The following is an 11,913-nucleotide window of genomic DNA, read 5'->3' on the forward strand; positions in this document are numbered from 1 at the left end:
CATCATTCCTCCTCCACTCTCATTCGCCTACACGAACATCGCGTAGCCTTGCATATCAGCAAGTTTTTGGACTTTCTCAGGTTTCGCTCGGACAGATTCTTAGTTGCTTATCTACTCTTCGTTTAGAATCACCCGTTGAAGGTGTTGAAGAAAAAGAGCGTGGACGATAGAAATTAACGACAAAAAAAAATTCTAATCGTGACAATAGCACATGTGACTCAATTTTGTTGAACGCCTAAGATATTGACTCCGTCGCAATATCAGATCCCACCAAACGCCAACTGTTTTTGCTCTCCTTCTCTGGCGGTGAGGTCATGGCGAACTCCAAGTACGAATACGTTCGCGACTTTGAGACAGACGATGCTCTGCTCAAGAACACTTGGATCGTCGTGAGAATCGACGGAAGAGGATTCCACAAGTAGCCTTTCCCCCCCCCCGGAGAGCCGTCCCATTTTCGCCTCAGCTAATCGCGAGAAAGGTTGTCGAAGAAGTATAACTTCAAGAAGCCAAACGACCCAGAGGCCTTGCGGCTCATGAACGACGCCGCCAAAGCGGTCATGCAAGAGCTTACCGACCTGGTCATGGCGTACGGGGTCAGCGACGAGTACAGCTTCGTCTTCCACAAGGACACCAACCTGTTTGGCCGGCGCGCTTCAAAGCTGATTTCGACCGTGGTGTCCACCTTCACGGCGTACTACATCGGATATTGGCTGCAGTCGTCGTTCGGGCCCCTCACGCCGCCAATGCCTACGTTCGACGGGCGCTGCGTTTTGTATCCCACAGTCGGCAACCTGCGCGACTACATCTCGTGGCGGCAGGCGGACTGCCACATCAACAACCTCTACAACACCACGTTCTGGTCCCTGGTGACACAGGGCGAGCCCAGCACCGGCGGCAAGCCCATGTCCAACACCGAGGCCGAGGCCCGCTTGCAGGGAACGACGAGCGCGGACAAGAACGAAATCCTCTTTCGGAACGGGATCAACTACAACAACGAGCTGCCCATCTACCGAAAGGGCACGGTCTTGTATCGAGATTACGAGCTCGCTGCGCCTCTGGACGGCTCAGCTGACATACTCGAGGCCGTCGTGAGCGACACCGAGGACGCCGTTGCACGGGAAGAGTTCCTTGCGCAGGGAGGCAGCGACACTGTCACAAAGATGAGCAAGACGGCCCAGGAGAGGGAACGGAAGAGCAAACAGAAGGCTGGCATTAAGATGGAGCACTGCGATCTGATCAACAACGACTTCTGGCACAGGCGACCGTGGATTTTGAGTGGGAGGGCTGGAAAGTTGAGGAAGACACCAGCTTCAGAGACCACCACAACTAAGGAGATTGCAGGCGGCGAACAGGCTGAGCTGAAGGAGGCGAAGGGGGATAATGACGAAACGGTCGGTGTTCCAATCAGATGAATGATTTTCTTCTTATGAGACCTGCTCCAAATCCATCTACCACAGTGTTTCTGCTCGTAGAACGACGTGAAGAATGTTCACGATACATCCTTGTTTCATCAAAGGACGAACAAGTGTTAACTGCTGCTCCGCGTTCACGCAGCGCGGCGCCGATAGGAGCAACGGAAGTAGAATATATGACTGAGAAAATTTGCCTATAAGTATTGCTTGCATCGTACTTCTTTTTATTTTTCATTCCGATCTCTGAATATCTCATTCTGGGAGACCAATTGCTAAGACTAAGAGATCAACCCTCCAACCCTTCTCACAGCATCAGCAGTCGGTGGCATCAACGATAACTCAGCTAAGAGCTCGCCCTAGTCCATCCGATCTGATCCAATCCATCCACTCTCCTCCCCGTCTTGTTTTCAGTCTATTCGCCAGACAAAACAAAAAGCTGGCATACAGGCATATACTTCGGACGAATACAAATTCTGAGACCATCGGGCAAAATTAAAAGGAAAATTCAAGCAGCAGCTCGCAAGAACGCCACCAGTGCCCAGACCCAACCCGTAAAATCTTGAATAATTTGTTGATTGTGTGTGGATTGAGCGTGCACTGCCCATTACCTCCAAGAACGCCATGCCATGAATGCATATCAGATTTAAGTCGAAGAACCACGGATTATGAGTTACGCGGGCCAAAAAGACGTTACCGAACATAGAATGTGATACAATTTTTGGTTGAGCGTGCGCTTGTAAGAGCAGAAAAGAGGAAATCGCTAGCAATGCAGAGTTTGTGTTGTGTAGACCCTCCGTTCTTTTTTGTGAGCTGATGATAGAATGATCTTTTGGTATCAAAAGGACATGTTGGGAAATGCATTGCGAAGTAAAAGAATATCGTTGTGCTGTGCGGTGTTGTTACAACAGATTGATCAGGCTTCGACCTCGTTCATCCGCTTATTTTGGCGATCTGCAGTCAGTTAGTTACATAGCCCTTGAGCATTCTTGTACTAATAGGTACTTACGTTGGACTATAGCTTGGGCTCGTTGGCGAGTACTTGGGACTGCTTGATCCCTGGCCTGAACCCGCCATCGCCGGACTTGTCGGACTATATTTCGGACTCGTCGGGGAGTAGCTAATTGCAGGACTTGTGGGAGAGTACACCGGACTCGTTGGGCTCCTCCTATCACCTCCAAATGCGGGGCTTGTAGGTGAGTAGACAGGCGATGTCGGGCTGTTGTATGCGGGACTGGTTGGAGAATACGTCGGTGACGTAGGTGAGTACCGAGGCGACGTTGCCTTGGGCGATGTAGGCGAATACTGTGGACTTGTTGGCGAATATGTCGGAGAAGTGGGCGAGTATCCCATTGCCGGAGATGTAGGTGAGTACTTCGGGCTCGTGGGCGAATAAGCAGGGGATGTCGGCGAGTACGACGGACTGGTTGGAGAGTAAGACATTGCCGGTGAGGTAGGCGAGTATGTCGGACTCGTGGGCGTATACGCTGGACTGGAAGGTGATGTACCACCATACGCGGGAGACGTGAGATTGTAGGCGGGACTGGTAGGCGAGTAGCCAGGTGAAGTAGGGGAGTAATTGGGGCTGGTTGGCGATGTGCCACCAATGTATCCAGGGCTTGTACCCCAACCCGGGCTCGCGGCACCGGCATAGTCTGGACCATACGGACTGATGCCGCCGCCGAAATTTGGGAAGCCGCCGCCTTCGGTACCTCCAGACTGCACAATGGGAGAGAATGCTGAATCGAAATTGCCACCACCAAAGGCGCCCTCATGAGACGGGGAGCCAATATCGTACGGGGTGGCTGCACCCTGATCCACGTAGTTTGAACCACTAGCCACTCCTGGCATAAGTCCATAGCGTGCGTTGTCTGAATGTGCAGTCTCCAACATTGCGTAGTCAAGCTGGACATCAAAGTCACCGGTTCCAAGTGGAGCCAGCTGTCCCAACATGACGTTCTCCGAGATACCCCTGCAGTCATCGATCTCGCCCTGGGCTGCGGCTTCTAGCAAAATCTCGACTGTCTCCTCGAAAGAGCAACGCATCAGGGCACCAGTTTGTTCACGATTGATGCCGTGGCGGGTGATGGCCATTAGGTAACCCTTTGAGGTCATAACATCAACCAGCATAGCCAAGTGACGATGATTGACGTACGAGCCATCAAAAGACAGGACCATGTGCAGTTCCTTTGCCAGCGCCGCACGAGCAGCTTCGATACCGAACACGGTGAAGATGTCCATCACAGAGTTGCAGTACGTACGGTAAGGATCCACGCCCTCAATCTCAAGCACCTTCTTGAGATTGATGCCGCTAGTATTAAGGAACCACTCCGTGCCATCGGGATGATTCTCCTTCTTCGCAAGACTGCCATCAGGCTCCTTCACAACACGCTGCCGCTTGTCAATGAAAGCCCTCGTGACACCCTCCACACCACGAAGTGTAAGATTGTCCAGAATGTGCATCTCTACTTTCTTCAACACGTTCTCGCCCTCTACCATTTCGTCCTCGTCATCCTTCGTATCGTCATTGTTGATCATGCGCATACGAATGACCTTGAGGTCGGCATTATCATCTGAGAAGATGACAGCTAGATCGGCCTGGAATTGCTCCTTGATCTTGGCCGCCACATCGCTGACACGCATGTCACGGTCGAGCAGTTTCTTGTCGTCTAGCACGATGCGAAGCATCCACTTCGACTGGCGGCTGAGGTCCTCGTTTTCGTCAGGCACAATGAAGTAGGACTCGACAAGATCGACGTCCTCTTCAATAACTGTAGCGGTGGGATCCGGATCGTAGTGAATCTCCGTCATTGCCGTGACGCTCTTCAGAGTTGCATGCTCCACCATGCTACGCAGACGCTTCGCACCTTCCTGAGTCCGCCGGTTCTCCTCCACCTGGTACACATACATGGACGGTGTCTTGAGGTTCGTTGCAATGTTCAAGATTTCCTTCAGACGAGGCACACCGAGAGTAACGTTCTTGGAAGCCACACCAGCGAAATGGAAGGTATTCAGCGTCATCTGGGTAGCCGGCTCACCAATGGACTGTGCAGCCAAAACACCAACCATATCGCCAGGAGCGACAGCAGCACGTAAGAACCTATTCTCGAGCTCGCCAAGAATACTTGCCAGTGCCAGCTTGTTCAGGCCGTGTTGCATGACAAGACGTTTGAACGCGAGTTTGGTTCGGAGATGTGCTTTGAAGAGCAGTGTAGCTTCCTTCTGCGCTTCAATAGAGAGAGAATCCTCTCCACGAATCACCATGAGATTGTCGAGAGTTTGTCTGACGAGAGGGATTGCTTCAGCAGGATGCAGATCACTGCGCGCCCCACGTTTGATGTTGAACTTGGCTTTGCCGCTTTCTATGATGCGGAGGATGTTGAGCGGAAGTTGCTTCTGCTCCTCGTCATCCGAGCAGTCACCGCGGAGGAATTTGCGGTCCTCAAGCAATTGTGCATACTCCTCGTCGAAGTAACGCTGGACCTCGACGTCACCCTCGATCTCTCGGGCACACTCTAGGAATTGCTCATCGATCTGGAACCTGCCAGTCTCGTCTGTAACATCAACGCGGACGTACGAGTCAAAGACTTCATCTGAGCACCTAATAACATCCACCTTCTGCTTCTCAATGTACTGGGCATCGAGGCCATCTTCACCATAGATGAACTGAAGAATGTCGCCGAGTGAGTTGCGGACTGTACCATCATATTTGACCGAGCAGTCTTCAAGAGCTTTGACCAATCTTCGCTGGATGTAACCAGTCTCGGCTGTCTTGACAGCAGTATCGATAAGACCTTCACGACCAGACATGGCGTGGAAAAAGAATTCGTGAGGTGTCAAGCCACGAAGATACGAGTTTTCAACAAAACCGCGTGATTCTGGGGAGTAGTCGTCTTTGGTGAAGTGCGGAAGAGTACGGTACTGAAAGCCGAACGCAATACGCTTGCCTTCAACTGAGGTCTGACCCACCAGTGCAGACATCTGCGCAATGTTAATCTTAGAGCCTTTAGATCCTGAATTTGCCATGGCAACGGCGTTATTGCACTCCTTCAAATGTTTGGTAGCAATAGTACCAGCATTATCACGCGCGGTATTCAGTGCAGCCTGCACCATGTTCTCGAAGGTCTCTCGGATGTTCATACCCGGGAGTGGATCAAGTTGGTCCTTGGTCGCCTTCTTGACAACCTTTTCCACCTCCGCCTTTTGAGCGTCAATGGCCTCCTGGATCTTTGCAGCAGTCTCGGGGTCTGGGATGGTATCACCGACGCCGATACTGAAGCCGTGATGCAACAGCCAGTAGCAGACAATGCGCTGTGCCGCGTTGAAGAACTTAACAGCGGCAGGCCAGCCTTCCTGGTTATATATTGTATGCACAACACCACCACCGCTAGCACCAACAGTAGCCTTGGCAAAAAGCCCATAGAGAAGCTCACCCTGATACACAAGTAGCGAACCATCCTTAGGCGGCAATGGGTCATTATCTCTCATCAAGTTCAAGCTTTCTGGCAAAGCCAAACTGATGATTTGTTTGCCGGTCCACAGAGGCTTGGGCTTGAGGATGGCAGGTGTAGGGATCGTGCCATCCCAGTCAGGTACCCACATGAGGATGTTCTGCACTTGATCTTTATCAATAAATACATCTCTCTTGCAGATCTTGTAGATGCCGCACAAGGTATCCTGCACAATACCCATGAGGGGCCCGTTGCGCTGGGGGGAGACAATCTGGAGAGGGACCATGCAGAGTTCCTTGACCTCGGCGCGCGTCTCTTCGCTCTGCGGGACGTGCAAGTTCATTTCGTCGCCGTCAAAGTCAGCGTTGTAAGGCGAGGTCACGGACAGGTTCAAGCGGAAGGTTGAGTAAGGCATGACCTTAACTCGGTGACCCATCATTGATTCCTTGTGCAAGGATGGCTGTCGATTGAAGATGACGTAGTCATCGTCAACAATATGCCGTTCGACCTTCCAGCCATATTGAAGCGCAATTTCGCCAGCTCGCTTGTGATGCTTGAGGTCAATTCGCTCGCCTGTGTCACGGATCACGTACCGAGCGCCAGGATGCTCTGAGCCATTTCGAACCAGCTGATGTAGCCTCTGAATGTTGTACGGTGTCACGGTTTCGGGATAGGTAAGAATACATGCCGTAGATTTGGGAACGCCGACCTGATCAAGATCCAAGTTGGGATCGCCAGTAATGACCGTTCGCGCGGAGAAATCAACACGTTTACCCATCAGGTTACCACGTAGACGTCCTTCCTTGCCCTTGAGGCGCGAGCGAATCGTCTTGAGCGGACGTCCCGACTTTTGAAGCGCCGGAGGCTGACCTGCGATGTTGTTGTCCATGTACGTCGCGACGTGGTACTGTAGCAAGGTTTCAAACTCTCTTGTGACGTGTGCAGGAGAACCTTCCTCCTGACAGCGTTTGACATTCGCATTGGCCCGGATGATATCGCCCAGCTTGTACGTTAGATCATCCTCGCCTCTCATGCCCTGACCGGTACCATCCATGGAGACACTAGGTCGCACTGGAGGTGGAGGCACGAGTAGATTACTGATAATCATCCACTTCGGGTGCGCAAACTCGACGTTCATACCTAGCGTTCGCCAAGTCGCATTGTCGATCTTATCGAAGCGCTCATAGACGTGTGCAGGAGTCGCCAGCTCCTTGTCAGGCTCTCGTCCCTCATTTTCCTCATCTTTCTTGCTGTGCTTTGTGATGTAGTACAGGGCCAAGCCCTCTTTACGCACCTCCGGTTGGGGAGCACCACACCCATCGTGGCCGATAGGAACTTGCTTCTTGACAGAGCCGCCGAACTCCTCGTCCTGCGGGTCGACCTTATTGCTAGGCGGCTCACAGATCTTCTTCGTCTTGCACAGCTTATGTATCTGGTCAAAGCGGCGCTTCGGGTTTGTCGTGCGCAATGCGTCACGGAACTGCGGATTGTTCTATGAAGGCACCGGTTAGTCACTAGCAAGCGAAGAGACAAGCAAGCCAGGCAGTAGTACCTCGTCGACAAGAAGCTTGTGACAGCTCTTGCAGAAGCACTCCAGAATCTTCTGAATCCGTCGGATAAAACCGACATGGAAGACAGGCGTGGCAAGCTCAATGTGGCCGAAGTGGCCGGGACACTCTTGCATATTTTCATGGCACGACGCGCACTCGAAGCCACGATCGATGGAGCCCATACGCGGGTCGCCCAAACCATCTTTGCGTGGGAACTGCTTCGCGTCATCCTGCGGTTGTATCGTCAGTAACTGCGCCATCAGGATTTCGGGATTCCATCTTCGCCTGGAGTTGCGCGAAGAAGAGGGAAGCGACGGTGGGAGTAGGCAGCAGACGCACCATAGTCTCCGGATACACGATCTGGCCAATGCTCATCTCCTTGACTTCTTCGGGTGAGAACAGGCCAAACTGAATCTCCTTGATGGTCTTGAGCGGCGCGCTCGAGTGCGCGAAGTTGAGATTTGCCATGATGAATAGAACTGCACTGATCTGATGGCGGAGACTTTACTTGCAATGGAAGCCGGTGAAAAAGAAAGAAAGGGCCGTGGGCGCAAAGGAACTCTTTGAAGGAAAAGAAAGTGGTCGTCGGCGCGTGTGTGAAGTCGGCCAGCCAGCAGGCAAGCAAGCGAGGTCACTTCGTCGACGTTCGCCTGCTGAGTCGGTCGGTCGGTCACTCCTTCGCGACGCTTCACCGTCGTCGTCGTCGTCTTGACAAGAGGCACAACCTCACCTCGACGCCCTTTCTGACAGGGTCGTCGCCACACGCACCGGGCGATTCGCCTCTTGTTCTATTCTTGTCTACTCTACTACTCCAGCGCGTCGTTTTCCGTGTCGACAGCGTGACGGGCAAAAAGTGAATGACCGCGGAGCCTTCGCGCAGTCGCCCTCCAGCAATGGCGACGCAAACTCGAGGTGATGAGTCGTTGGTGCAACGGCCGGTCGCGCACGGCAAGCGTCGTGGTCGAGCGAAGTGCAGCAGCGCGCCCCGCGAGAAGGCCAAAAGGGTGACGCGCGCGCGATGGACAGAGTTGCGTACGGCCTCGCAGACTCTGGCTGTGTTGGAGGGGAGGTGGAGGCGGATGGGGGTGGTGATGGAGGATGATGGAAGGTGTGCAAAGTTTCGTGTTGCGAAACGCCTCCTTTGACGGCCGCTCTGGGCCTTGGCAGCGTTGCCTGGGCTGGGCCGACGAGGGCGATGAGCCGATTGGGACTAGCGCGGAGGAGCCGCAGCTTTTTGCGCGAGGTCGTCTGCGTGTCCGCGCTAAATTTATGACCTGCCATTGCCGTGCGCGTCGACTGTGACGATCACTTGGTTCGACTCCTCCCTCCTTTGACGGCTCTTCGCTCCGAGCAGTCGTCTTTCCAGCTGGCGCCGCGATCCTTGTGCCCCGTTCTCCCACGATGACGATGACCCTGTCGGTGACGGCGAAAGCGACGTGAAGAAGATCGCAGCCTCGAGCCCCTTGGCACCGATCGACGATCGACCACACTGCATCATGAACCTCTCCCTCGTCGACCCGTTTGTCCTCGCCCAGGACTGCCCCGAGGCTCTTACTGGAAGCCTTCGTAAGTCGCTCCTTGTCTCTGAGCCAGCAACAGGTCAACAAGCAAAGCAGAGCAAGCAAACACGCCTGGACCGTTGAGAAGCTGACCGATGTATAGGCAATGGCCACTCAACCTGCATTCGCTTCTCTCACCAAGGCGACTACCTGGCCTCTGGCCGATTGGACGGCGGAATCGCAATCTTCGATCTCGAGACCAACGGAATAGCCCGCAAGCTGAAAGGCCACACCGCGCAAGTCCAATCGCTCTCCTGGTCGTTCGACGACCGATACCTGCTGTCTGCATCTCAGGATTGGAAGGTTATCCTGTGGGACTTGGCGGACGGCAGTCGCAAGCACACGGTGCGCTTTGAGGCGCCCATTTTCATCGCTGAGCTGCATCCCCTGCGCAGCGACGTCTTCGTCGTCGCACTCTTCGAGGAGCAGCCTATGCTAGTTGACATCTCTGGCACAATAGCTGTAAAGAAAGTACTGCCTTCTGCACCGTTGCGCAGCAAAGAGGAGAGAGAAAACGCAACAGAGAAACAGGAGGCGCAGGACAAGAAGCAAACCACCACAGTCGCGTGCTTCAACCCAGCTGGCACCCATATCCTCGCCGGCACAAACAAGGGTTGGTTGAATATCATCTCTACAGCGACATGCCAGACAGTGTACTCCTTGCGCCTGACAAACAACATCGTCATTCTTATCCGGCTCTCGCAGTCCGGCTTGGACATGGTGGTCAACTCATCCGACCGCATCATTCGCACCTTCAAGCTGCCGGATTTTGCAGATCCAAACTTTGACTTCCAGAATCTCAAGCTGGAAGTCGAACACAAATACCAGGATCTGGTGAATCGCCTCAGTTGGAACTACGTGTCTCTTTCCTCTGGTGGCGCAGACTATGTAACTGCAAGCACCTACATGAACCACGACATCTATGTGTGGGAGCGTACGGACGGCTCTCTTGTTAAAATTCTCGATGGTCCAAAAGAGGAGCTCTCGGCTGTGGAATGGCACCCTCTCAAGCCGTTTGTCGCCGCTGTGGGTCTGGACACGGGCAGGGTATATCTGTGGAGTATTGCGACCCCGCAGAAGTGGTCGGCCCTAGCCCCGGACTTCGTTGAAGTCGAGGAGAACGTGGAATACATTGAACGAGAAGACGAATTCGACATCCAGCCAAATGACGAGCTTACCAAGCGGAGATTGGAACAGGAAGATGAGGAGGTGGATGTGCTTACCGTAGAGCCTATCAAGGGAGGCATGGAGTGGGAGAACTCGGATGGCAGGGGAAGATTCAGAATGCCTGTGCTCCTTGTGGGGGTCGATAACAGTGACAGCGAGGAGGAGATCGTGGCTATAGGAGCGGGACAGTTCAGACGGAAGGGTGGAGGACAGGACTGGGCTGCTGAGACCGTCTCAGGAGCAAGCGAAGTGCCCGTTGCGAATGGAGGCAGAGAAGGGAGCAAGAGACGCCGAGCAGATTAAGAGTTCGATTCACTACGTGCGTTGATGCGTGGTGAAAGCGACTGTTCTATCTGGCCGATCAGATAAGGAGATTGTCAAGAATGAATCCTGACCATCGCCGAACAGAACAGGTGACCAAATTGGCTTCATTCAGGCACGTATTCGATCATTTGAAATGTCTCAAAACTGCGAGAGCATATCTCCCAGATGATCCCCCAAGGGTCCTGAATGTACAACGCCACTATCCCTCTACCCAACCGGGCCGTCTCCCGAATCTTCTCTCCCCCAGCCTCGACAAGCTTCGCAAACAAAGCCTCTGGATCTGGATGCGTGAGAGCGATATGGAAACATCCACCTCGGACCCAATGCTGCGTGCCGAACGGATTGGGTTTTCCGGGTCCGGAATATGCTGGTGAAATGAATTGAAACAGCTCGATGCCGATGTTTCCGCTTGCGAGGTACGCGATGCGCATCTCGTTCAGCTCAGGACCATATACTGTTCAAAAAAAAATATAAAAATCATGAGCCTAGAACTGACTGACAGACGAAAAGTTTTGTACGGTCACCATGGAGGAGATGAGAAGGAACAGCTTACTGGCAAGTCCACCGCGGTCGACGACATCAGCTTCGGGAGGGCCACGCTTCACTCTGTTATGGGGGCGAAGTTGGACGAAACCTAGATGTGTGGTGTACCATGCTACGGCGGCATCCAGGTCGGGGACCGAGATTCCAAGATGATTGATGTTGAGATTGGCGACAGGTTGAACCATGGTATTCTAGTGCAAGATGGCTCAGCTCTGGATGCGCGACGCGATGTAGACAACAATGAATTGAGGTTGGTTTGTAAACGTACAGATGCCATACTGGTACACCCTCAAAACATAAAACGGCATGAAAGGTTGAGGAGAACGGTCCGTTTTTCTATAGATGCACAATACGGAGATAGAACGACCAGAAGGCAGGTGGAAAAATAAATAAAAAAAAAAAAAGAACGGTCTTTTCGCCTGTTTCAAGTCTTGCGTCGTCACCTACTTTTACGCAATCCCCCCTCGCCTAGTCTTCGCCTGCCGTGCGTATTCGTTCGTTCTCATGATCCTACCTCGAGCCCGAAGTGCGGAGATCTCTCATGCACGGCGGAACTGCGCAGGATATCCATTTTCCGGCCAGGGGTGGAAACGACACAAAGGGTGGTCCGCGAAAGATGCTGGGCGGCTTCCGCGGCCTCTGGATTCGAGAGATGGGGTCTGTCTCAGATGCGTCTCCGGCTCGACTGCTTCCCATTTCTTTAATAGGCCGTGAGAAGGAATCTGGAGGCGTTTTTGTCTCCGCGAGCATTCCTGTCGCTGCGGCTGCTAGTGCGGCCGAACAAAAAGGGAGTAAGAAGGAAGAAGAGGACGAAGGAAGAAGAAGAAGAAGAAGAAGAAGAAGAAGAAGAAGAAGAAGAAGAAGAAGAAGAAGAAGAAGAAGAAGAAGAAGAAGAAGAAGAAGAAGAAGA

At 53.0% G+C, this 11,913-nt stretch overlaps 4 protein-coding genes across 4 annotated transcripts; 2 read left to right on the plus strand and 2 right to left on the minus strand.

The window, feature by feature from the left end:
* Positions 1 to 18: 18 nt before the first annotated feature.
* On the plus strand, positions 19 to 1,622 carry PV09_06397 (uncharacterized protein). Its single transcript, XM_016360032.1, has 2 exons — positions 19 to 418; positions 479 to 1,622. The coding sequence occupies exons 1-2, from the start codon at positions 315 to 317 to the stop codon at positions 1,410 to 1,412; spliced, it is 1,038 nt and encodes a 345-aa protein (XP_016212114.1). The 5' UTR covers positions 19 to 314; the 3' UTR covers positions 1,413 to 1,622.
* PV09_06398 (uncharacterized protein) lies at positions 1,593 to 8,508 on the minus strand. Its single transcript, XM_016360033.1, has 4 exons — positions 7,750 to 8,508; positions 7,413 to 7,640; positions 2,419 to 7,352; positions 1,593 to 2,363 (listed from the first exon to the last, which is right to left on the minus strand). The coding sequence occupies exons 1-4, from the start codon at positions 7,876 to 7,878 to the stop codon at positions 2,351 to 2,353; spliced, it is 5,304 nt and encodes a 1,767-aa protein (XP_016212115.1). The 5' UTR covers positions 7,879 to 8,508; the 3' UTR covers positions 1,593 to 2,350.
* A 178-nt stretch (positions 8,509 to 8,686) lies between these two features.
* PV09_06399 (uncharacterized protein) lies at positions 8,687 to 11,401 on the plus strand. The gene is made up of 2 exons (XM_016360034.1): positions 8,687 to 8,976; positions 9,073 to 11,401. The coding sequence occupies exons 1-2, from the start codon at positions 8,907 to 8,909 to the stop codon at positions 10,437 to 10,439; spliced, it is 1,437 nt and encodes a 478-aa protein (XP_016212116.1). The 5' UTR covers positions 8,687 to 8,906; the 3' UTR covers positions 10,440 to 11,401.
* PV09_06400 (uncharacterized protein) lies at positions 10,565 to 11,188 on the minus strand (the record flags this gene model as incomplete). Its single annotated transcript, XM_016360035.1, has 2 exons — positions 10,565 to 10,914; positions 11,014 to 11,188. 2 exons carry the CDS (start codon positions 11,186 to 11,188, stop codon positions 10,565 to 10,567), a joined length of 525 nt encoding a protein of 174 aa, XP_016212117.1.
* Positions 11,402 to 11,913: the final 512 nt, after the last annotated feature.

This window comes from Verruconis gallopava (genome assembly GCF_000836295.1).
Source record: "Verruconis gallopava strain CBS 43764 unplaced genomic scaffold supercont1.22, whole genome shotgun sequence".
Lineage (NCBI taxonomy): Eukaryota > Fungi > Ascomycota > Dothideomycetes > Venturiales > Sympoventuriaceae > Verruconis > Verruconis gallopava.